General features: G+C 38.6%; 1 protein-coding gene and 1 long non-coding RNA gene across 11 annotated transcripts in view; both read left to right on the top strand.

Annotated features, from left to right (window-relative positions):
• The window catches only part of PAN3 (poly(A) specific ribonuclease subunit PAN3), a 118,890-nt gene extending 99,001 nt beyond the window's left edge, over positions 1–19,889 (top strand). For 7 of the 10 annotated variants that reach the window (XM_082602605.1, XM_082602607.1, XM_082602608.1 and 4 more), the window contains 7 exons: positions 441–531; positions 5,005–5,144; positions 7,666–7,795; positions 8,537–8,601; positions 14,354–14,492; positions 18,001–18,130; positions 19,063–19,889. In XM_082602605.1, coding sequence (XP_082458731.1) covers positions 441–531; positions 5,005–5,144; positions 7,666–7,795; positions 8,537–8,601; positions 14,354–14,492; positions 18,001–18,130; positions 19,063–19,157 — 790 coding nt within the window. In that variant the 3' untranslated portion in view covers positions 19,158–19,889. Of the gene's footprint in view, positions 1–440; positions 532–5,004; positions 5,145–5,958; positions 6,040–7,665; positions 7,796–8,536; positions 8,602–14,353; positions 14,493–18,000 lie in introns of those variants that run through there. The other 3 variants (XM_082602609.1, XM_082602613.1, XR_014291791.1) reach the window with 2 other exon arrangements.
• The window catches only part of LOC309792796, a 468,580-nt gene that overhangs the window by 343,184 nt on the left and 101,269 nt on the right, over positions 1–24,127 (top strand). The window lies entirely within an intron of this gene.

Genomic DNA, 24,127 nt, shown 5'->3' on the forward strand with positions numbered 1-24,127 from the left:
TCTCCATTTTCCATATTTGTAAGGTACCTGCCTCATAAGATTATTGAGAGGATCAAATGAATTACTACATATAAAATGCTTTGAATGTGCCTAGTACATGTTAAGAAGCTAACCAGTTCTCTTTTCATGAATAACTAATAAAGAAGCAGCTCGGTTTGGTGAAAAGACCACTAGCCTGGTAGTCAAAAGATGTGTTATAGTCCTGGCTTTATCCATTCCTGACTTTTATAACCATAGGCTTTTATAACTTGACGTCTGTGATGTCATCTCTAAAGTGGTGATTGATAGAGGTTATGGCAGCGGGGGGAGGACAGGAGGTGAGACTGGAGAGGATTCTGAGAGCCCTCCTCATAGCATAAGAAATGTTCCATTTCCAGTAGTATGTAATTTTTTTAAAATCTCATTTTAATTATTTTCTTTAAATTTTCTGGTCTTTAAAGGTTGCGAGTCAATTGTGTTGGAGTTTTTGATGTTTTAACATTTGATAACAGTCAGAATAATAATCCATTGGCATTAATGGCTCAATACCAGGTGAGTAAGAATTAACATGGATACTTAATAACTTAAGGCTTGATTTTTTTTAAAGATAAAGTTTGTTTATTTTCAGGGTTTTAAGTCTAGATTTCAGTTTATGCTGGGGGTGGTCTCGATGCAAACTTTGACTGTGTATTTTCTTAATCGCTCTGCTGTGTTTACTGCAGAGCCCTTATACGTTGGAATATGCAGAATTAATGACAGTGTCAGAGACTCCAGCTGTTTGAATGAAAATGCATTTATTTGACAAGGAAATTTGTCCTCAGCATAGATTAAAACATTAATTAGTCAGCTGAATGAAATACATTAAATGACATTTTACTTTCTTTTCACTTTTTAGTGTGTTAAAATCACACCTATTATGTTTACTTTTAGAATAGTTGTCCCACTATCAGTCCAAAATTTTTATTTTCAAAGGAAAATTTTTGTATTGCTGTTTTCTAAATGATTTTTTTCTTTTGCTGAACCAAAGCCTATCACTCACTTCTTGTCCATGATTAGAATTTGGTTATAGTCTGACTTCATCATAATATTGTGGACTTAGGTCCCATTTTGTTCTTAGCTATTTAGTTTTTATTTGATTAACACAATGTGTAGCAGAGTAAGAACCTACCTCTGCAAGGAGCGTTAAGTGTAGTTGCTTTTGCTTTGATTACCCTGTGCAAGTAATGTAGCTATTTAAAGTAAATATTTCATATCATTCAGTTTGTATTCATATTTTTTGGAGGGTATGCAGTTGTCATTTTAAGACAATGTTAGTTTCTTTCATGAAAGAAATCTTTGTTGTTTCTGAACATTTATTAACTTACAGAGGTTTGATGTAAGGCAAAATCTCTTGTTTACATGGAGAAACAAGGAGGAGAATACCTTACCTTCCCACTGTCCTTCTCATTTCATTCTCTTTTCTTTAAATCTTTGAAAGATTTTAGTTCACTTTATGAGACAAAATTTCAGAACAAAAGGAAAGGCCAGAAGGAGAAGTAGAGTCCAGGTAGTTTTTAGTATTACAGTTGATTCATGCATAAACCTCTTCCTTTGCTGCTGGACTGTGGACAGTGCAGTCTCCAGACTTAGAGCCACTCATCACATTCAGTTGTATGCAGCCTTTTCACAGCTTCTTCCCCTCTGCTGGTGCCCACCTACCCCCAGCAGCAGCCAAGCTGTTCTGGTTGATAGCGCCATCTAGTGGGCTCTCCATGGAAGAACCTGGCTACCCACCCCCCACCAGCCCCCAGCCCCCAGCCCTAGCAGCTTTCTTCTGCAGAAGAGAATTTGCTCCCTCTTTCTTATCCAGGTTGGTTGTTTCTTAGCTGTTTTCCTGCTTATCTTCTGTCTTATACTTAGTGCCTAACTAATTGGCTCTGAAAATTTTTCTTCTTTGTGCTCCTGAAAGTGACTGGTTATTGACTGTTAAAATACTAGTGATCTTTATATATCCAGGAAAATAATATTAAACTTTTAAAGAGAAATCAGACATTATTTAGAACCAGTGCCATCAACCTCTATTGCAAGTATTTGGAAACCCCATGTTTCCAGTTTTGTTTTTTACGTGCAGTCTCACGGTATCTCTTCATTCTTTTCTATTCTGAATAGTTCCTTTTTCTTTTTAATTACTCGTATAAGATAAGACTAGTTGTTGGTTTTTCTGTGAGTATCACATCAGTGTTGTTTTCCATTTTTTATTTGCAAATGTCCGTTATTGGAGTTATATTATGGGTTGTGTAGTTAGTTATCTTGAAAAACAACTCTTCATAAGAAAAAATAATCCCAGAGTTTCAAAACAAATAACTTTAAAGTAAGGATTTGGGGCAACTGATTGGTAAGTTAGGAACTGCCTTCATTTGTAAACTTAGGCTACTTTCAACCAGTTGTCACCCTCCCTTTATTTTTCAGCGGTAAAAGTTGTATCAGGTTTTCTTTTCTTTCCTTTTTTTTTTTTTTTTGGAGTGGGTATATATGTGTAGATTTTCCATATAGCTTATAGTAAGGTAAAGGAGAGAGTTAAAGGTAGTCCCAAACGGGGGATTGTGATTTTACAGAGAAGAGGGTACATGAGAAAGGAGTGCATTGTTTCTTGTAGTCTATTTTTCATAGTCTGTTTGAGACACGTGAATAGAGACTGACTTTCAGTAAAATGGACATAAATAGAGCCATAGATAGAATCAGAAAAATCAAGAAGTAAAGAATCAGGAAGAAACTGAAAATGAGTTGGGGGGTAAACCTCCAGAATTCAACAAATGGGGGGCAAAGCCAGATGGAGGTTAGAAGCAAAATAACAAATGGAAAATTATTTAGCTGGGAAATAAGGAAAGGAGAGTTACTGAGTTTTTACGATGTTAAACTCTCTTAATTAAGCAGGACTTCATTAACCTCTTTTATTTAAAAAGATCAGTTCTAATTTAGTCTGGATTATGTGACATGTATACTCTATTTCTAAAAGTGGGTATTCCCACCTTGAGTCAGCTTCAGAAAGGTGGCGTTTACACTCAGAATCAGATGGCCTTATTTTTTAAACCCATAACAGTCCAGCTGTCTTGCACTTTGGTTTTCCTATCTCATAATAGGGAATAACGGAATGTTCTAGGTGGGAGGTTTAGTTACAGCATCAATTCAGGGTGGAGCTAAACTGAAGATTTTACTGTTTAAGGGTTGGGAAGCTGTGTGTTGCTACATGCTGCTGAAATACTTAATAAACAATAACAAGCTTAACTTTGCTGATGACATTGGATTGAAACACTTGTAGAAATTTACAGTTAGCTTTTACGTGTACTGATTTCTCTCAATCAGCATTTTTAGGATTTCATTAATATAACTGTGAATGTTTTCCTTGATCTTGAGAATGACCGTGAGGAACCCTTCCTGAATTCAGTCACGGCAGAGCCATCCAGAGAACAGAAACGCCACAGTATTCACGCCCCTCCCCTTGTCACCTTCCCCCCCGCCAGCCTGGGCCCCTAACTCTGCCACTAATGAAGTTTCAAAGTTTCTCTGACATGAATCCTTGGCATCTCTTTTCCTGATAGATTCAAAGTTGTTTGTCTAATCAGTTTTTCCGCTGATTATAGGATCTTAGGCTCAGAGTGTCAGATTCATACGTGCTAGATTTGGATAAATTTTTAAATTTGAACTTTTTAATGTTAGTAATGGAGTTTGTTTTCCTTTTATTCTTTACTATTTGGGTAGAATGTTGTTAAGGATAGCTGTATAGTCCTAAAGTTTCATTAGTGATTGCCTTGAAATACTCACCTGATTTTGCAAATACACCATTTATAAACTTCCACGAAACCAGTGGTTCTCAACCCTGGCTGCATATCTGAATCTCTTATGAAGGTTTGAAAAATACCAATACGTAGATCTTGCCCCAGACTAATAACACCAGAAGAGGATGAAGGGTTAACCACTGGGTGATTTTTTGTTTGTTTTTTGAGCTTCTCAGGTGAATTTTAATGTAAAACTAGGTTTGAAAACTCCTATACTAAACCAATATTCCATAAATAAACATGTATCCAATAATTCAGATGAGATCTCAGATTGTGAAGATTTATGTAAGTTTTCTATAAAAATGACTTCAGATGATTTCATTGAACTCTGAACTACTCCATTGTCTCCTAGGCATGTGATTATTAATAGTTCACCTGCCAAGCAGGGCCACCTGGGGTGACCGTTCTGTTTCCCAACGTTTTAATAGGTGGTAGAGAGCTTACCTCAATTCAGCCAGCTGTCTTTTAAAAATTCTTTTTGAAGGAAAGCCTCAGAGTGGGAAATCTTTAAAAAAAACAAACAAAAAAAGGGTAGGAAATCAGGTGGTTACAGAGCTCAAAGATCTGTTATAGTATAAAAGTGGTCTGTTTGGAAACAACAGCAGATGGAATGTCATGGGGGTTTGCAACATTGTCAGTGTCTAGGGAACGTACTCTGAAATCAGGTAATGCTGCTGCTGCGTTTGGAATAAGGGAATTACTTTTCTTCAAATGAACTCTCACTATATTTTGTGCATCATGGAAAATGAGAAAAGTGCCTATCGTGAATTGTAGTGATCACTGTAAAGCAACTAACTATATGGTAACCAACCTCAGATTTCTTGTAATAGTAAGGATATCAGCTCTATTTAAATATAAAAATTTAGAAAAAAAATTTAAAGCAACAGTTCTGCAGTTGGCATGTGAATTGCTTCAGGTAATGTTTCTTAAAGTACCCCCCAGAACTACCTTCATTAGAATTACCTGGGTGCTTTAAAAATGTTGGGCCTGTTCCCATACCTCCTGAATGAGAATCTGGGGTGGAGCGGCTCAGAAATGGTCTTGTTAATAAGCTCCCAGGTGACTGATAAGCGCCAATACCTGGGAACCTTGTGCTGAGTTCTTCAGCTTCTTTGTAAAGATGCTTTTTCCATGCAGGCAGTAGTGTCAGTGTATTAAATTTGTACCTATAAAAGAAAAATTAAAAGTTATATTTATTCTTTCATGTCAGCAAGCAGATCTGATATCATTAGGAAAAGTTGTGTTGGCTTTGGCTTGCAACTCTTTGGCAGGAATTCAGCGAGAGAATTTACAGAAAGCCATGGAACTGGTGACAATCAACTACTCCTCTGACCTGAAGAATCTGATTTTGTAAGTTTTAATATAATGATCATATGAGATAAGACAGATTTTTCATGAGGGCCTTTTAACAGTGATTCTATTTATTTTTAGTTTCCACTATTTAAAATCAGGCAAAACATAATTAAACAACTTTTCATTTCTTTGTTTTTATTGCTAAGTATGTATTTCTTGGAGTAAATTCAAAAACCAGTGTGTTTAAATTAGTTATTGATGTTTTAAACATTTGGCGAAAGGCTAGACCCTCTAAAGCTGCATTGGTATCTATGAGCTACATATGACCTTTTAAGTTTAAATGAATTAAAATTAAATAATATATAAAATTCAGTTCCTCAGTTGCACCAGCCACGTTTCAAGAGCTCAGAAGCCACATGTAGCTTCTGGCTAATATACTGGACAGCGTGGACATAGAACATTTGCATCATCTCAGAAAGTCCTATTAGACAGTGCTGCTCTCCAGAGAGATCAGTATCTTTGTAAAAGCTGTCATAAATAACCTCACCTGCAGCCCGGTCATGTGCTGTGTGGCCCAAACACCTGTTCCAGAAAGCACATGTATAAGGGTCCCTATGCTTCTTTCTCCTCCTGTGTCTTCATACTCCAGGGAATCCGTGAGCATAGGTCTGAAATGATTTTGGCTTAAGAGAAGCCCACTGTGGACTGCAGTCACAACAGTCTAAGATGTGTCTAACATCGGGGATTCCAGGGGATGGACAACCATAACCCTTATTATAAGTTATTCAAGAGAACAGATGCTAGGAAGTCTCTTTTGAAATTTTTTTCTATGATGTTCTAGAAGCAATTAGAGCTTATTGATCCTTTTCAGTCTCTTTTAGCTTCCAGCTGTTCCTTCTGATCTTTCTGTGTAACCCTGGATGATCCAGTTTCTTTTTGGACTAGCCCTGTGGTATGGAATTGAGGGATGGAGGATGGGGCTGCCCACCTGTGCTTTGTTACACTGGCATAAGTGTCCTGCAGGTGACAGCACTGGAAGCCAGTGGTTACCTGGTTCCTTTTAATAATCAAATAAGTTGATTTATCTTTTAAATAGAAATATTTGTTTCATATATTATCACAGCAGTGATTTCTAGCTGTAGCTTACAATACCTAGGATGTCTTAAATAATCTCAAGTTATAATTTTCCTTTTTTAAAAAAGTGAGAGTAAAGGATATAAATATAATAAATTGGCCATAAGTTAATAATTATTGAAACTGGGTAATGGGTACATGAGGATTCATCATATAATTCTCTTTCCTTCTACAAATGTTATGAAATGTTCCTTAATAAAAAATGAATAAACAAAAAGGTCATACTTTCATACTAACCAATAGCTAAAATATACAGAGTAGTAAACTATGTATCATGCACTTTTGAACTGATTGATATGAATTAATTCACCTAATTCTCCCAATAACCCTATAAATTAGGTACCATTATTAGCTCCATTTTAGACATGTCAAAACTGAGGCTTGAAGATGTAAAGTCACTTCCCAAAAGTCACATAGCTTATACATAGTTAGTATACATATACTACACATAGTTAGATACAAATATGTCAGTAATTACAGATGAATAGCTAAGACATAGATTATCCACGTGAGTTTATAACTGTTCCTTTATTCAACAAAAGAATGCCTACTGTATGTCAGATGCTGAAGACACTTCTGAATAAGATGAACAAAATTCCCCGTCTTCTGGAGCTTCCACCCATTATAATGGGGAAGACTTAATAAACATAAACAAGTAAGATGTTTGCAGATAGTGATAAGTCCTATGGGGAAAATAACGTCGAATCATAAGCAGAGAATGAAAGGTTAGGAGGCTGCTTTGGTGAGAATGGTTAGGACATGGCTTACCTATCAGAATAAATAATAACAGATGATTGATAATCATTGTATTCTGACAGGTGGCCTGTTGAAACGTGTGATATTTTTCTGCCTTAGTTATAATGATAGAAGAAATTGATTTGGTCTTTTCTGATGTGTGTTAGTGCATGAAGATTTCTCAGAAATAAATACACCATGACAGGTGGTAAATGAGGTCACAGAGCAGGAGACAGCTTCCTAAAAAGCTGAGGCTTGTTTAACTTATCAAAATGGAAGACCTAGTTTTAGTTTCAAAAACTATTTTTGAAGAGCAATGGAAAAATTTCCCCACCTACAATCACCCCCATTTCACCCCTCCCAAAATATTTGTAACAATCTTTTCATCTCCCACTGTTGTAAAGAAGGGTTTGAGAATGGAAATATGGTAAGTCTAACTCTACCCAGCTTTCCTTTCTCATTTTCATAATAGTAAAACATTTAGGGAAAGAGACATTTTTACAGTTTTTTCCATTGGCTCTTAAAGCTTTCCAGAGAAAAGAAATATAATCACTAAGCTTTAAAAATGAACTCGACTTGCATGAAAAAATTTTTTTCGAAGTTGTGCACACTAACATGCTGGCGGCAGCAGTGCCCGTGTGCTTGGGGGTTGTGTTGTTTTGTGAATTGCGTGGTTGGCATTCAAGTGATCCTTCTCTATTTTGGTTAGATATTTGTTGACTGACCAAAACAGGATGCGAAGTGTAAATGACATCATGCCCATGATTGGTGCTCGATTTTATACTCAATTGGATGCTGCTCAAATGAGAAATGATGTCATAGAGGAAGACCTTGCAAAGGTAAAGTGTGTAGTTAAAGGAGTGTGTACACACCTGCATCTGTGTGTATCAATAGATATAAAACAGTAATTACCGTGCTGAACATAGTACACAGCTGGCTGAGATCGTTTGCAGATATTTTTGTCCAAACTTAGTGTTCCGTATTTTGATTTCTTAGGTCCTCTGGGCATTTGTTCTGTTCTTTTTTGTTTGCGGCTTTGCTACAGTCATGAGACACAATCTTGATTTTTTTTTTTAATGTGAATTACTTTAATAATTCTTAAAAATGGACATCTGTACGGGGCAAGGAATACATCACAAACTTGTGATTACCACACACACACTACTGTGTATATATAAGACAGGTAACCAACAGGGACCCGCTGTAGAGCACAGGGAACTCTACTCCGAGTTCTGTGATAACCTGTACGAGAAAAGAACCTGAAAAAGAATGGATATATGTGTATGTGTAACTGAATCACTTTGCTGTGCACCTGAAACTATCGCAACATTGTACATCAATTATAATCCAATACAATTTTTAGAAAAGAAAGAAAAAATGGACAGCTGCATAACCTTCTTGAGTATTACTATTGAATGAAATGGACATGTTGTATTCAAAAGTATAACCAGAAGGTGGGGATATTAAGATTTGTTGTTTAAAGGTAATATTGGTACAGGATACCAGTTTTGTAAACGTTTGCTTTTATATTCAGTTAGCTGGAACATTAATATTCTCTCTCTTTTCAAAATGTTTTATAGGAGGTTCAAAATGGAAGACTGTTTAGGCTTCTAGCAAAATTGGGAACAATCAATGAGAGGCCGGAGTAAGGATTTACAGTATTTTACAATGTGTTTTCAATCAAGGGCACTATTTTGCGTAACAAGAATGAGTATACCTTGTTCTTACTGGTTTTATTTGGAAAAAGAAAAATTCTCATGTAAAGCGACCTTAAGCCTATTGTTAGCCAGTAGGGTGTGTTTTTTTAACCACAGCATATGTTGTGGTTGTCCTTAGGGATTCCACACACACACACGCGAACAGAAAATACACTTGTGTTAGAAATCTCTGTTGTGGTTTGCGTACGAGGGTGCATTTTCTTCCTGTCAGTACTGCCTCTTCCCTGTCTCCTTGCTGAAGCCTGTTCGGTTCAGGTTACCTTGGTCAGATTAGATACTTCAGACGTCTCTCGCCGTTCTTCTGCTAGCGTGCATTGTTTATGGCTGTCGTATCAGCGGCGCTGGAAAGGCATCACCATCGTGCCTTATCTGTTGTTTAGGTCTGCCTTGTCTGTAAGTTAGCCACGTGTTCAAGGAAGAAGCACGTTTGGTGTTTGTGCGTTCTACCTGTCCACGACAGGTAGGACAGTAGCGCAGCTTTTGTGACTGTAGTATAAGTCGCATTTCAGGATTGCTACCTCTGTGAATAGAGGTAGGTGACAGATGAATATCACTGCTTGGGAGAATGTTTTGACCACAAAGTTTAAGTTCACTTAGCTTTCTTCAAAGTTAAAAGATTCAATTAGCATTTTCCCTGATGATTTTTCCAGGAAGAGAACATGACTATATGTTGAACCATTTAAAAAAGACTCTTAGCTGCTTCTTTCTGGCATTTCTCTCTTTTATTTAAAAAAGTATATGCTTAGAGTGCTGTTCCTTGATTTTTCCTTCAGTGTTTAAAGTTTTCTTCAATTTGTAACTCAGCTAATGACTTTGTCCTGTGGAAGATGAGGCTTTCTCTCTCATACCTCCTTCCCTTAACTAAGTACACACACATTGTACCGCTTAACCCATGAATTTTGAGATAAATCTTTATTCAGTGTTGGCATTGTTAAAACAAGGTAAATATTCGTAGCTGCCTTGCATAGTAAATCATGACTGTATTTCCTTTCTTTTGTATTTTGTTTTTAGATTTTTGTTTTCCTGATGCTAATTACTGTCTTATATAGAAAACTAAACAAGTGAAAAAATATTTACCACCAGTTCATTCCAGACTCTCTGCCAGAGTTCTAAAATACCTTTCCATGTGGTCAAAACTAGGTAACCTTTCAGTTCCCTTTTTTTCCTCCCCTTAGAGAAATTGCACCTGGAGCCTCTGCCCTTTGTTTCTCTCTGGGCTCCTTGGCTTCAAGCCTGCTCACACTCTCACTTTAGAACCTGAGCTTCCCTGTGCTGTTCTCGTTGTCTCTCTCTCCCTTTGTGTTGCTTGCCCCGTTTCTTGCTTTTTTCCTTGGTTTATTCTTTTGATTTAATGAAGCACAGCCTTCAGTAGCTTCCTGAGAAAGGTGAGTTTTTTGAGTCTTTGAAAGTCTGAAAATATCTTTATTCTACTTTAATACTTTATTGATAGTACGATTGGGCATATAATTCCAGATTGTCCTCGGAAAATTCTTTTTATTAATTAAATCTTTTGAATAGATTTTATGTGAACCAGTTTCTTAAAAAGTAGAAAAGGGTTTGCAGTGAAAAATAAAAAACCTTTCATACCTGACACCCCCAGTCTCCCCAGTTCCTCCCACCAGTCTTCTATTAGTCTCTTGCACGTATTTCCCGAGTTACAACTGTGTATTCTTATCACCCCTCTCCCCCCACTTCTAAATATCTACAAATTGTAAACCATGTTCAGTGTTCTGTTTGTTGCTTTTTTCTCATAACAATATATTTTGGAAATCTTTCTCTTTAGATGTGTTTAGCATATGCTCAACACTATTCTCAATAGTTACCAGATATGACCTAACTTAATCCTCCTAACAGCCCTGTGGTGCTGGGTACTGTTAGTATTCCCTTTTAACAGAGAAATTGAGGCATAGAGAGGTTAAAAACCTTGTTCAAGGTCACATATGAGTCAGGATTCGAATCCAGACAGAATGGTGGTCCCAGAGTCCATGCTCTTAACCACTGTGCTGTGCTTCCTCATAATTTATGGCCATGTAATAGTCCGTCCTGTAGATACACTGTAATTTATTTCTCCAGTTCCTTATTGATGGGCATTTGAGTTGTTTTCAGCCTTTTGCTAGTATAAGCAATTCTGCAGGGACTGACTTACACATACTTAATTTAGTGTGTGCACAAATGCGAGTTCGACTGTGATCGTTAGGTCAGCACCGGTTGTAATTTGTGACTGTAATGATGGCCCTTAGACGGGTTTACCAGGCACAGTGCATGAGAGTCTTTCACCAACAACAACTTCTTTCAAAATTTCGATTTTTGGGGCTTCCCTGGTGGCGCAGTGGTCGAGAGTCCGCCTGCCGATGCAGGGGACACGGGTTCGTGCCCCGGTCCAGGAGGATCCCACGTGCCGCGGAGCGGCTGGGCCCGTGAGCCATGGCCGCTGAGCCTGCGCGTCCGGAGCCTGTGCTGCGCAACAGGAGAGGCCACAACAGTGAGAGGCCCGCGTACCGCAAAAAAAAAAAAAAAAAAAAAAATTCGATTTTTGACAAACTGACAGATGAGAAGTTGAATCTCAGTGCAGGTGTTTTTGGTATTTACTCATAATGAGCATGTTGCCTATCTTTTTGATTCATTTATATTTCCTTTTCTGTCTCTCCAGATCCTTTGCCCATTTTTATTTTCAGTTGGATTGTCTGTCTTCTTGATGTACAGGAGCCAGAGAGATTTACCCCTTGTGATCATTTTCTTTGAAGTTTGTCATTTTTCTTTTGACTCTGCTTAATTTTTTCACATGTAGACATTTTTATGGTAGTCTAATTGATCAAACTTCTTTTGTACTTTTGGATTTTGAGTCATAAGTTAGAAGGTATTTCTACCTTCAAAGTTAGAAGGTATTTCTATTCTAAGATTGTGAAGGGATAATCTTGTAGTTCCTTCTAGAATACTTAAGGTTTCAATTTTTTCCTGTTAAAGTTTTTTATCTATTCAGAATTTATGTAGGATGTAAGGTACGAATCCAACTCACCCCACCCCACCCCCCACCCCCAGATGACTACCCAGTGGTCCAGAAACTGTTTATGGACTAGTCTAGCTTTTTCCACTGGTTTATTAAGGCAGCACCTCTTTCACACTATCATGACGATTGACATTTTAAAATCTAGTAGTGTTAGCTCTTTCTTATCTCCATTTTATTGTTTTTTGTTGTTTTCCTAAAACTTAAATTTTCTGTATAAATTCTAGAATCAGCTTGTTTAGTTAAAAAATATATTTTTAACCTGATGGTATTTTTATTAAGTTTATTAGTAAACTTAAGGAGCATTTGTGTTTTTAGATGTGGAGTTATCTTAACCAAGATAATGACATGTGGTTGTATTGCTGATGTCTGCTTTAGTGTTCTTCAGTGTTTACGTTGTTCTTCATATAATTATAGCACACTAAGTTTGTTCTTAGGTATTTTTTCTTGTTGCTATTATAAATGGGAATTTCCCCCCATTCTGTCTTCTTAGACTCCTTGTTATTGTTGTATGTGAAAATGATTGATTTCTATAAATTTTGAACCTTGGTACATTAGTGTTTGGATAGTTTTTCAGTAAATTCTTTTGGGTTTCCCAGGCATATAGTTTTGTCTTCACATAATGACAGTATATTTCCTCCCTTCTAATTTCTATACTTTTGATTTCTCTTGAGTGATTGTGTTAGCTAGTACCTGTAGTACATAGTTAAGTAATAGTAATGATAGTTTTCTTTCAGAATTTGAAGCGTCGCTCCATTGTCTTTTAACTTCCAGACAGACTCAAAGCCATTTTCTTTCCAAATCCTTCTCCACTCCCCATGCTTTTAGGATTTTTTTTTTTTTTTTTAATCACTGATGTGCAGAAATTCACAACGATGTGCTGTGGTGTGTGTGGGTTTTTGATTCAGTCTGGTGAATCAACAGGTGGGCATTTTAATCTTGGGAATTTATGTCTTTTAGTTCTTGGAAGTTGTCTTATTGTTTCTTTGAAAACTTTTCTTCTCTCTTTCTGGAACTCCCATTGCTTAGCTGTTAGGCCTTTGCAATTGATTTTCTGATATTCTCTTCTCTTTTCTGTATTGTATCTTTTTGTTTTGCTTTCTAGGCAGTAATCTCAATTTTGTCTAAAATTAAAGGGTTTTTTTCTAATCCTCTGAATTTTTGAATTTCTGCTATCATATTTTAAATTTTCAACAACTTTCTGCTTTCTAAATGTTTCTGTCTTATAGCATTTAATTCCTTTTCTCTGAGGCTGTCAATTACAGATTTTTAGTGAGTGTTTTTTTTTTTTTAATTTATTTAACTTTTATTCTGTTCCCTGCAATATCTCATAGGAAACAACAGTTTGCTTTGTTTTGTCTTATTCTGCAAAGGATTTCTGATCCTTGGCTGTTCATTCATATTAAAAATGGCATCCTTAAAAGCTAGTGGGAAGCTCCTTGTGGAGGCAGGGATTATATAATAGAATGTGTGATAAAGCAGCATGATGTTGTTACGTATGGTTTTTGTTTGTTGTTGGTAGACTTCCAAATGTCAGTATTTCCCTTGGGTAGGTCAGCTTCTCCAGAAAAGAATCTTCCGCCTTCCGTTTGTTGTATGAACCCAGATACATGACTGTGGTGGGCTTCCCCCTCCTTGTTCTCAGAATGCAGATCTAATTTTTAAATGTGATCTAAGGCTGCATGGTCTGACCTCTCCCTTTTTATCCTTGCTTCAGATGTGTTTCTTTCCTTTTAATGTCCTCCTCCCCTCTAGTGCTGCCTCTGCCTGGCTTTCTCTTACCCCTCCTTGTCCTTACTCTGCACCCCTCCGGTTCTGCTCTCCCTCTTCCCTTCTCTTCTCTCCCCCAACCCCGTGCAGCTACACTGACCTTTCCTAAGGTTCTGAAGTGCCCCTTGCTCTGTCCTTTGCAAATCCTGATACCTCCGACTAAGGGGCACTCTTCTTTGGGAAGAGCATCCACTCCTTCCCTAGGAAGCCCTCCTTGCTTTCCCAGGTGAATTCAGGTTTCTGTTCTCTACCATATCCCTTCTTCTTAACAGCATTCTCTAAATAAGCAATTACTATTTGAATGTCTGTTTTCCCCACTAGCCTGTAAGTTCCATGGGTCACTGAAAACTTAACAGTGATCATCTGGTCAGTTTTCCAGTTCTTAGCAGCTCACTTTTCACATCATCCCATGATGGTAGGAAACCAGAGTCTACCCCCGTTTTGCTTCATAAACATTTCCCTGTTTTATGCTCCCAGCAAAGCAGAACACCTATCTGACCATCTCTCTCTACCCTATGACCTCAGGGTGGAGGAGGAAAAGGATAATCTCTTTCATTCAACCTATTTCTAAAGATATCTGAAGACATTCGCTTTCTTCCCCATTTTATCTAATGGTAGGGCCCTAAATAAGGAAGTGATTATAAAATAGGAATGTGTAAGGGGGGTGATTGCCTTGAGAAGTGGCAAGTGGTATTCATGTACTTTCATGTTCAGTGAGGTTAGTTTTAAAAAATCTATGGGCAATCTGGACATAAAATTTGATTAAAAAAAACTACACACAAACCCTACTTTCTGATTTATTGTAGGAAACAAAAATATTAAACTAGTTTTGAGTCTGAAGTATAAACATATAGCCCTGTGGTATACAGCATGAGTTATTGAGGTAAAATATTACCTTCCCCCAGGTTTCAGAAGGATCCTACCTGGTCGGAGACTGGAGACCGTTATCTGTTGAAACTCTTTAGGGATCATCTTTTTCATCAGGTGACAGAAGCGGGCGCTCCTTGGATTGACCTCAGTCATATCATTTCTTGTCTTAACAAGGTAATTTGTATCTGGACTTTTAAGATCACAGTGCTGTTACCTACAAGTTATAGAGCTGCATCTTCTACAAATACTAAGAGACTTAAGAAATTAAGATGTAGTCTGCTATAGTATATAAGACATTTTATTAATAATTATTAGGTGTACCTACTTAATAACAATTTTTAGAATGGGAGGATTTTTTTTTAATGCCTACATGAATAATTTCAGAATTCTTCATTGTGGATCTTTCTGCTGTAATAAAATGTCACAAAAGGACTGCCTCCCACACCCCTGCCCCACTCTCTTTTATTTACCAAGTGTAGTTTGTTATAACAAACAAAGCAGTATTTTGTGTTTGAATATTTTTTAAAAGTTGAATTCCTTTCTTCTCAGTCATTGTGAGTCCTGCATGTCCTTAGTTCATGTGCTCTCAGCTGTGGGTGTTAATCAAGTGTTAATAATAGTGAAAACGCAGTACTGGGCATATCACTAGACCCAGCTGTGATAAATGGGGAATTAGAAGTGATTAGATGAAGTGAGTAGGTAGAGATGTATCATAATTTTGGGAGGTGAGCTTTGTGTTTTTGAAAGGGCCAGGAGAGATGTGATTTATGGAGGAAGGGAGGAGTGCATTTTCCTTATGAATCACTGGGAATTACAGAGAGAATGGGTCTCCAGAAGTATATCCTAGCCTTTGTGTATAGGTTTATATCTAAATCAGGGGTTGGCAAACTGGCCTGTGAGCCAAATCCTTTTGCCTGTTTTTGTACAGCCTACAAGCTAAGAATAGTTTTTACATTTTTAAAGGATTGTAAAAGCAAAAACAACTAAGAAGAATATGAGACAGAGGCTTGTGTTGTTATATGGCCCTGAAATTTAAAACACTTACTATCTGGCCCTTTATAGCAAACATTTGCTGACCCCTGGTCTAAACTGTCCCTGAATTACAAGGACTAGAGGAGAAAATACCTACGGTGGCACATGATTTAGAGCTGTTGGCGTACAGTGTGCTAACCCTTCAGGTAAAACATGGTGGTGTTTTATTTTTAAGCACTACTTTGCCGTGTTTGAATCTCCTTAAAACTCTTTAGAGAGTATTGTCAATAACCTACATTAAGACAGAACAAGACTGTATGTTATCATTGAGCTAACCTGGTACAATTTGTATATTCATTTGCCCTTTTCCCTTAAGGGGAAAACATTTTTCATAAGAGCAACGAGTGGAGAATAATTCTACCAGATTTTAGAAAACAGTATCCATAGTATCAAAGCACCGGTAATTAAAAATATGTAGAACTAGAATAAACACTGACAGGTGGATCCTGTGGAAATAAGCCATGGACAGACATCTTAAATGAAGATTATTTAATGAATATTAGGATAACTGAAAATTTTAAGAAAATTCTGTTTCATTTCATAAAATAGGAGTAAATAAAATTTATCCCAAATCTGAATATGTGACGATTTTTTAAGTTTGGAAAGTGTGTAATAAATTAAAAGGGATGGCTGGCCATGTTGATGATATAAAAATTAAATTTTGGGGGCTTCCCTGGTGGCGCAGTGGTTGAGAGTCCGCCTGCCAATGCAGGGGACACGGGTTCGTGCCCCGGTCCGGGAGGATCCCACATGCCGCGGAGCGGCTGGGCCCGTGAGCCATGGCCGCTGAGCCTGCGCGTCCGGAGCCTGTGCTCCGCAACGTGGGAGGCCACAGCAGTGAGAGGCCCGCGTACCGCAAAAAAAAAAAAAAAATTAAAATTTTGAGCTTCCCTGGTGGTGCAGCGGTTTGGAGTCCACCTGCCGATGCAGGGGACGTGGGTTTGTGCCCCAGTCTGGGAGGATCCCATATGCCGTGGAGCGGCTGGGCCCGTGAGCCACGGCCGCTGAGCCTGCACGTCCAGAGCCTGTGCTCTGCGAGGGGAGAGGCCGCAGTGGTGAGAGGCCCGCGTACCACAAAAAAAAAAAAAAATTAAATTTTTACCTAGATTATTTTGGTGGAAATGATGACAGAAATTAGATGGTAAAATGATTTGAAAGGTTGTGCCTTCATAATTAGTTTTAAACGTATTTTAATGAATTATTGAAAAAAGGAAATATGTACATTGAAAATTAACAAAAGTAAAGTGAAAATCCTAACGAGAAGTTATTAGATGGACTCAGGATTCATACTTATGTTTTATAAAGACCTCATTAAAATATTATTGCCAAATCCTGATAGATAAGGATTTGATAAAGATTATATACCGGCATTCAGACAGATGGAAATAACAAAAGTAAATGTATGAAAATGTTTGGTAACATTAATAAAAAATGTAAATTAAAATAGCAAGGCACTCATTTGATATGGAGTTACTGGTAAATTGGTACAACTCATAAATCCGTGGTGTTCGATGTCCTTTGGGAAGCAATTTGGCTGTATGTATTAAGCTATAAAATTACCCATACTTGTTGATTCAGTATTTGTACTTTTAAGTGTTTCTCCTAGGGAAGTAATTCTATAGAAGAAAAAAATTAAGTAGCCAGATATGTTCATTTCACTGTAGTTCATGATACCAAGGAATTGGAAGATATTGAGGGAATAATTGAATTATGGAGTATCAACTGGATGGAATATAATATACACAAATGTTAAACGTGACAGATGAATTGGGAGACTAGGATTGACATATTCACACCACCATGCGTAAAATAGATAGCTAATGAGAGCCTGCTGTATAGCACAGGGAGCTCAGCTTGGCACTCTGAGACGACCTAGAGGGGTGGGATTGGGGGTGGGAGGGTGGGAGGGAGGTCCAAGAGGGAGGGGATATGGGGATATATGTATACTTAAAGCTGATTCACTTTGTTGTACAGCAGAAACTAACACAACATTGTAAAGCAACTATACTCCAATAAAAATAATAATAATAAAGTTTTAAAATAAAATAGGCAGCAACATAAGGCAATGTTTCTTTAAATTTTTTTTAAAAATGACTTTTGCATGTGTTTTATTTATTTTTTGGCCACGCTGCGCTGCATGTGGGATCTTAGTACCCCACCCAGGGGTCAAACCCACGCCCCCTGCAGTGGGAGTGCAGAGTCTTAACCACTGGACCACCAGGGAAGTCCCTAGGGCAGTGTTCTGTGTCGAGCGGGGGCGTCTCATTGCAGTGGCTTCTCTTGTTGCGGAGCACGGGCTCTAGGCGCGCGGGCTTCGGTAGTTGTGGCTCGCGGGCTCTAGGCGCGCAGGCTCAGTAGTTGTAGTGCGCGGGCTTAGTTGCTCTGCAGCATGTGGGATCTTCCCGGACCAGGGCTTGAACCCGTGTCCCCTGCACTGGCAGGCGGATTCTCTCATCCACTGTGCCACCAGGAAAGTCCCTAGGACAATGTTTTTTAAAAACGCATCTGAGTTGAAAAGTGTGTGCACAATATTTATGAATATCTAGAGGGGAATGTGACAACATTTAAAAAAATATTTCGTATATCACTGTTGCAAATGTTGTCCTAAAATAGGCTTGAACTTCATATGTTGTGTTTCTGTCTGTTTCAGTTAGATGCTGGTGTGCCAGAAAAAATAAGCCTCATTTCCAGAGATGAGAAGAGTGTACTTGTGGTGACTTACAGTGACTTAAAGCGATGCTTTGAAAATACTTTTCAAGAACTGATTGCAGCTGCAAATGGTCAGTTGTAGTATTTGCTTAAACAAAAACAGGCGGGATATGGCCGCGGATTTTATTAACCAATAGCAAATTGCACTACAGCTGAACTGTTCTCATCATCTCCTTTCACGTTTGGGAAACAAGCAGAAGATGAGCAGAGCTGCTTGCACTTGGGCCAGGTGCGCTGTTACTTGAAAGGAAGAGTGTTTCCCGTATCCTCAAGCTGTGGCTGCCGGTGGGCCACACCTGTGAAGAGTTTAGTTTAGATTAAGGAGCACCGTTAGGGGAATGATGTTCCAGCTTTTGTTGTTTCCACTTGTATATGCACTAATTTTAATTTTTTAAAGACTTTTTTCTGATCTTTGGACTTTTGCCACATTGTATACTTATTAAGGGAAACTATTTGCAAGGAGGTTTTTGGGAAACAAGGCTGGGCAGCATTTTTGTCACTGAGGGGTGCAGAATTTGCTCTTTGGGGGATGGGTTGCCCTGAATAACATAAGGGACCAGGTAAATGATTTCATGGAAGTACAGTAGAGTGCATAATTCTTGTAAGAGTATTGTATGCAAGCTCTGTATGCCACCCACTGTTAGTTCAGCTTGAGATTTTTTTGTGTGTGTGTTTTGTTTTGTTTTATTTTTAAGAACACACAAAAATTTCAGTGACTTGTTGGGTATGAATTCCCCTGTTAGCTGATTTAAATCCTTTCTGAACGAGGGTTAGATGAACAGGAACTGAAGGAGCACACAGAGCTCTTTGCTCCAAATTCAACCAGAGCCTTTTTTTAAAAAGGCGTTTGTTTCCCTGCTAATCAGATACATTTACATTTCTGCCATTTTTTAACAGGAAAAAAAATAAGAAATTGTGTTAAAGGCCTGAAGTTCAGGAGTATATTGCTTTAGGTTTTTTCCAGTTTGCTTTTTTGTATAAAGTTCTGTTCTTTGAACCACAGCTTTATTATGGTACTTTACACTGGATACAGATACAGAGACACTGTTCAGAAGACGAACTAAACACAGCGGTGGTCTGGCGTCAGGAGCTTTCTGAAGTGTTACAGCCTGAATCTGGAGGGAAAACAATCTGCTGTGCCTTTGCAGTCACTGCTTAGCCCAAAGTAATAGTGCTTTTGATAATAACTATGTGGGATATTCCTGAATAAGTCAGTCTCAACAGTCTGGAATTTTCCTCCTCTTAACTTTCTTAACACTTGGACGTGCAGTTGTCGCCAAACTTGGGTATTCATGGAATTTCTAGTTAATGAAATACCTATACTTTGATACTGAAGACTGCCAAATACATAGGAATTTTCTTTCATAAAAAACAGTAATGAAGACTCTATCTCCTTTCCCAGCACTGAATGTTTTGCTAGCACTGGGTGCTCATCATGCAACTATGAAGAAAATGTGGAAACTCAGAAGGTCAGGAAAGACTTCCAAGCACTTGCAACTGATGTTACAGTCTTCAATTTTAATAACTATACATATTTGTAGTTTTCAGAGAAGTTTTTAATATTTCTCTGTCCACTTTTTATAAGCTTTAAAATGATTTTCTCTGCCTTGAGATTTGCATCAAGAAAAAGCACCTCTTCACCCAAAATCTTTGAAGACTAGAGACACGCTTTACATGTTTTAACAAGTGCGTTTGAGTCCACATTTGGTAGCATCAGTTGTTGAGTTAAAAAGAAAATCAGTTATTGCATTTGATCAGGATGGATTTTAAAAGAACATAGTGCTCAATATTCAAAGGATAATTAACATTTGCCACCATAATGTTCTTTTTTTATGTAAAAGGAACAGGAACTTGGAGACATTAACATGCAAAAGTCTTTTATCATTATTAGCTCATGTATTTGACAAAGAGCAGCTGTCTTTTTATATGTTTTTTGACAAATCATATTGTAATTCTTTTGTACAAAAAAGAACTACTTGTATTCTAGAAGAAATATGAAATGCTTAATTTATAAGCGGGCTGGAGATTTTTTCCAATATTGTTTTCTTTGAAAATGAAAGGGGATCATCTATTTTAGTTTCGGGGTCTGGGAACTTTTTGAAAATTTAATTTGTGGACCAATGTTTTGCAAAAGCTAAGGAAGGGCAGGGGTAAAATAGGGCTTGATTTTCTCACTCTGTGTGGACCAGCAAACTTCCCTCTGCGAGGCCGGCTCAGATCACAAACCCAAGAGTGTTTGCATCGTAAATGCTAGCTTGCTTCAGCCCCTAGTAACCTCAGGACTTGGTTTGAATAAAAAGGTAGACAGCTGATATGTTTTCATGAGTAAATATTGTCAGCCAGAAAACAGTTGGTGTCAGGTAATACGTATTTTTTTTAAGCTTTGTTTTATATTTATTTTTCATTTAGTTTTTATTGGGAATGGTTTTCAATAGAACTCTTAGTTCTGCTTAGGTGTTTTTTGGGGGAGCCCTCTTTTCCATAGTGTAATTCCATTTAACAGGTTGTCTAACAGTTAGTCTTTTTAATCCATAGGAAGATTTTAATATCTGAAAGTACTCAAATGAAGGATATAAACTTCCACACCTTCCTGTTATGACAGATACAAGCACAGAAAGGACAACCCTTGAAATCATGTAACGTTGGTCATTTCAGTTTTTTGTTACCTATTTTGAAATCTGTTAATGTATTTACTTCATTGTAAATATTTTTGAGGGTACCTTTGTATTTTGCTTTTGACCTTGGTTCTGTGATATGGATGTCAACAACTTCCCTGAAAAGCACCAGTATGTTAAGTTCTAATGTCATGATCCCAATGTGGGTTTTTCATCTTTAATCCTGTTTTCAGTCTCTATGTGTACAGCAGTATTTTTAATAAAGAATTACAGAGAGAAGATGGTCCTTTTTTTTTTTTTTTTTTTTTGCTACCAGTTCACTTAACAAGATGATGTTTGTTTTATGATTGGGACTTAAAAGGCCAAACGTTTCATATGTGTTTTGGAGGAATTTTTGGTCTTTGGATAAAATGGTGGCAGATTTATTTGTTAATTTACCACATATCTGTTAAATGCCTAACTTGGATCTGTTCTAGGCACTAAAAATGCAGATAAGTATTTTAAGTACTTGTTCTTTACAAAATGTTCAGTTACACTGAAACGTTTCTAAATAGTACATGGCATACAGTGTAGTTTAGGAGAGAGGACGTACTTATATGAAAGGAATGACATCTAGCTGGTCTTTGATTCAGACTCAGTTAATTTACTATATAGGTGAAGGTTCCTCTCCACCCCCCACCCCAGAAACATCATTCCGAATAGAAGGGTAGAGAAGGAAAATATGGCAAAATGGTAATGTTTGTTGAAACTAGGTATTCATTCACTAAATACAGGCCTACCTCAGATATTGTGGGTTCAGTTCCAGACCACTGCAATAAAGTGAACATTGCAGTAAAGTGAGTCACATGAAGGTTTGGTTCCCCGGTGCGCACAAACGTTATGTTTACGCTATACTGCAGTCTGTGAGGTGTGCAATAGCATTATGTCAAAAAAAATGTATATACCTTAATTTAAAAATATTGCCATTATGTGAGCCTTCAGCAAGTTGTAATCTTCTTGCAATAGTAACGTCAGAGGTTCCTGACCACTATAACAAATATAGTAATAATGAAAAAGTTTGAAATACTAAGAGAATTACCAAAACGTGACACAGAGCCCTGAAGTGAGTGAGCAGTTGCTGTTGGAAAAACAGTGCCTGTAGACCTTCCTCGATGCAGGGATGCCGCAGACCTTCAGTCTGTAGGAAAAGCAGCATCTGTGAGGTCTGCCTGTATTTATTGAATGCCTGTTATGTGTCAGGCATGGTTCTAGGAACCAGCAGCACTCTGACCACACAGACAAATATTTCTGCTCTTAGAGAGCTTTCATCCTATCAGGGAAAAGGAGTATATAGTAGTTAAGAGGTAATAATGGTTATGGAAAGAAAATAAAGTAGGGTAAAGGACGTGGATAGGGTTGCCAGATTTAGCAAATTAAAATAGACAACACAAAATTGAATTTGAATTTCAGATAAACAGTGGATAATTTTTTTTTTAGCATGAGTGTGCCTCAGGTATTGCATGGGACATAGGATCATTTGTTTATCTGAAATTCAGATTTAATTAGCCATCCTGTGTTTCATCTTGCAACTCTAGGTGTGGGGAGTTGGGTGATGGTAGAATTTCAAATGGGACGATCTGGGTAGTAGGTCTCCCTGAGAAGGTTGTGTTTGAGCAAAGATTTGAAGAGAAGGAGCCAGTCATGCAGATGTCTGAGGGAAAAGAATTCCAGGCCGGGGAATGTGCGGGGAGTGTCTGAGGCACGGCAAGCAGGCTCCCATGGCCAGAGTAGAATCGGCAGGAACTGAGGTCAGAAAGGGTAATGGGGAAGGGAGGTGGAGTGTCTTGTAGGCCATTCCAAGACCGCTTTGGCTTTTACTCCTGTAGGGGAAGCTTCGAGGAGGATTGTGAGCAGGAATAGCATAGCACAGCATTTAAAAGGATCACCGGGCTGCTAGTTAGGGGGTTTGGGGTAGGGGGACGGGGCGATAGCTGTAGAGGCAGTGGGAAGCAACTGGATTCTGAATATATTTTAAAGGTAGAGCCAAGAGCATGTCCTGATTTATGATTTCTAGGACGTGGAGTAAGAAAGAAGAGAGGACTCAAAATGACTGTGAAGATTTGGGCCCAATACTGACAGGATGGAGGATTCTACTGAATTGAAAGGGATGATTGTAGAAGCAAAGGGGTTTTTGGAGGGAGGGAGGAAGGGAGGGGGTTGGCACGGGGAAGACGGGGAAGTGAGGAAAGACAGTTGGGAATTTGGTCTGGGGCCTGTTTAAGATGTTTAGTACACGTTTGTTCTGGTTTTTTATTGTTTTGTGACGACGGGCCGTAAACTTCAGTGGTGTAAAACAACCCCCATTTTAACTCATGGATTCTGTGGGTCAGGAATTAGGACAGGGCACAGCAGGGATGGCTTAGCTCTACCCATTATGTTGGACCTCAGCAGGGAAAACTCCAGTGCCAGGGGGACGGGGGCTGCAATCATCCGACCTGGCACCTGAACTGAAGGTCATGAACTGGACTCAGCTGGGGCCAGTCAATGGAGGCACCAACTCGTGGCCTCTCCGTGAGGCTTAGGCTTCTCCAGCTCTGGCTACTGCGTGTCTGGTGGGACCGGTTGGAGAATGAGTGACCTCGGGTGGAGGCTGCATGATCTTTTCTGACCTGGCCTCGGAATCATGCAGGGTCACTTCTGGCACATTCTGTTGCTGACGAGTCACAAAGCCCGCTCTGATTCCAGGGGAGAGGAATTGGATGGGGAAGTGACAAGGACACTGCCAAAGCTCATGTGGGATGGGAGGTATTGTTGCAGCTATTTTTTGGAAAATACAATCTGCTCCAGCATCAAGAGATGTTGGTTTAGCACTCACATAAGAGTTTGGAGGTTAGGAGGAGAGATCTGGCCTATACATGTAATTTGCAAGTCATTATCATATAGATGTCATTTCAAGCCTTGAGGTTGATTGAGAGCATGAAGAGAGTTAGTATAGACTGAGAAGCGGAAAGGTCCAGGGGCAGAGCCCTGGGGTTCCTGGAACACTGTTCAAGGATCAGAGAAAAGAAAGCCAGTATGAGGCAGAAATGACCAGTGAGGTGGGAAGAAAAATCTGTGATGTCCTAGAATCAAGGTGTTTCCAGGAATAAGGGTCAAAGTGTTAAGACTGAGACTGAAAATGGCCACTGAGTTTAGCGACGTGGCGTCCTGGATAAGCTCCCCATGGGGCAGCTCCTTTTCAGTGAGTGGGAGGACAGGAACCAGAAACAGCTCTTTCAAGGAATTTTGCCGTGAAGAGGAAAAGAGAAATGGGGTGGTAGCTGGAGGGGAAAAGCAGGGATGGAGGGTTTTTGGTTCTGCCAGATGGGAGAGATAGTAGCGTGTCCGTATGATCCAGTGGGAAAGGGAAGATGGGCAGGGGTGAGGGGTGGTGAGTTGCTGGAGCAATGCCCTTGGGGAGAGGGAGGGGCTGCA

Source organism: Mesoplodon mirus (assembly GCF_964341445.2).
Source record: "Mesoplodon mirus genome assembly, chromosome: 17".
NCBI lineage: Eukaryota > Metazoa > Chordata > Mammalia > Artiodactyla > Ziphiidae > Mesoplodon > Mesoplodon mirus.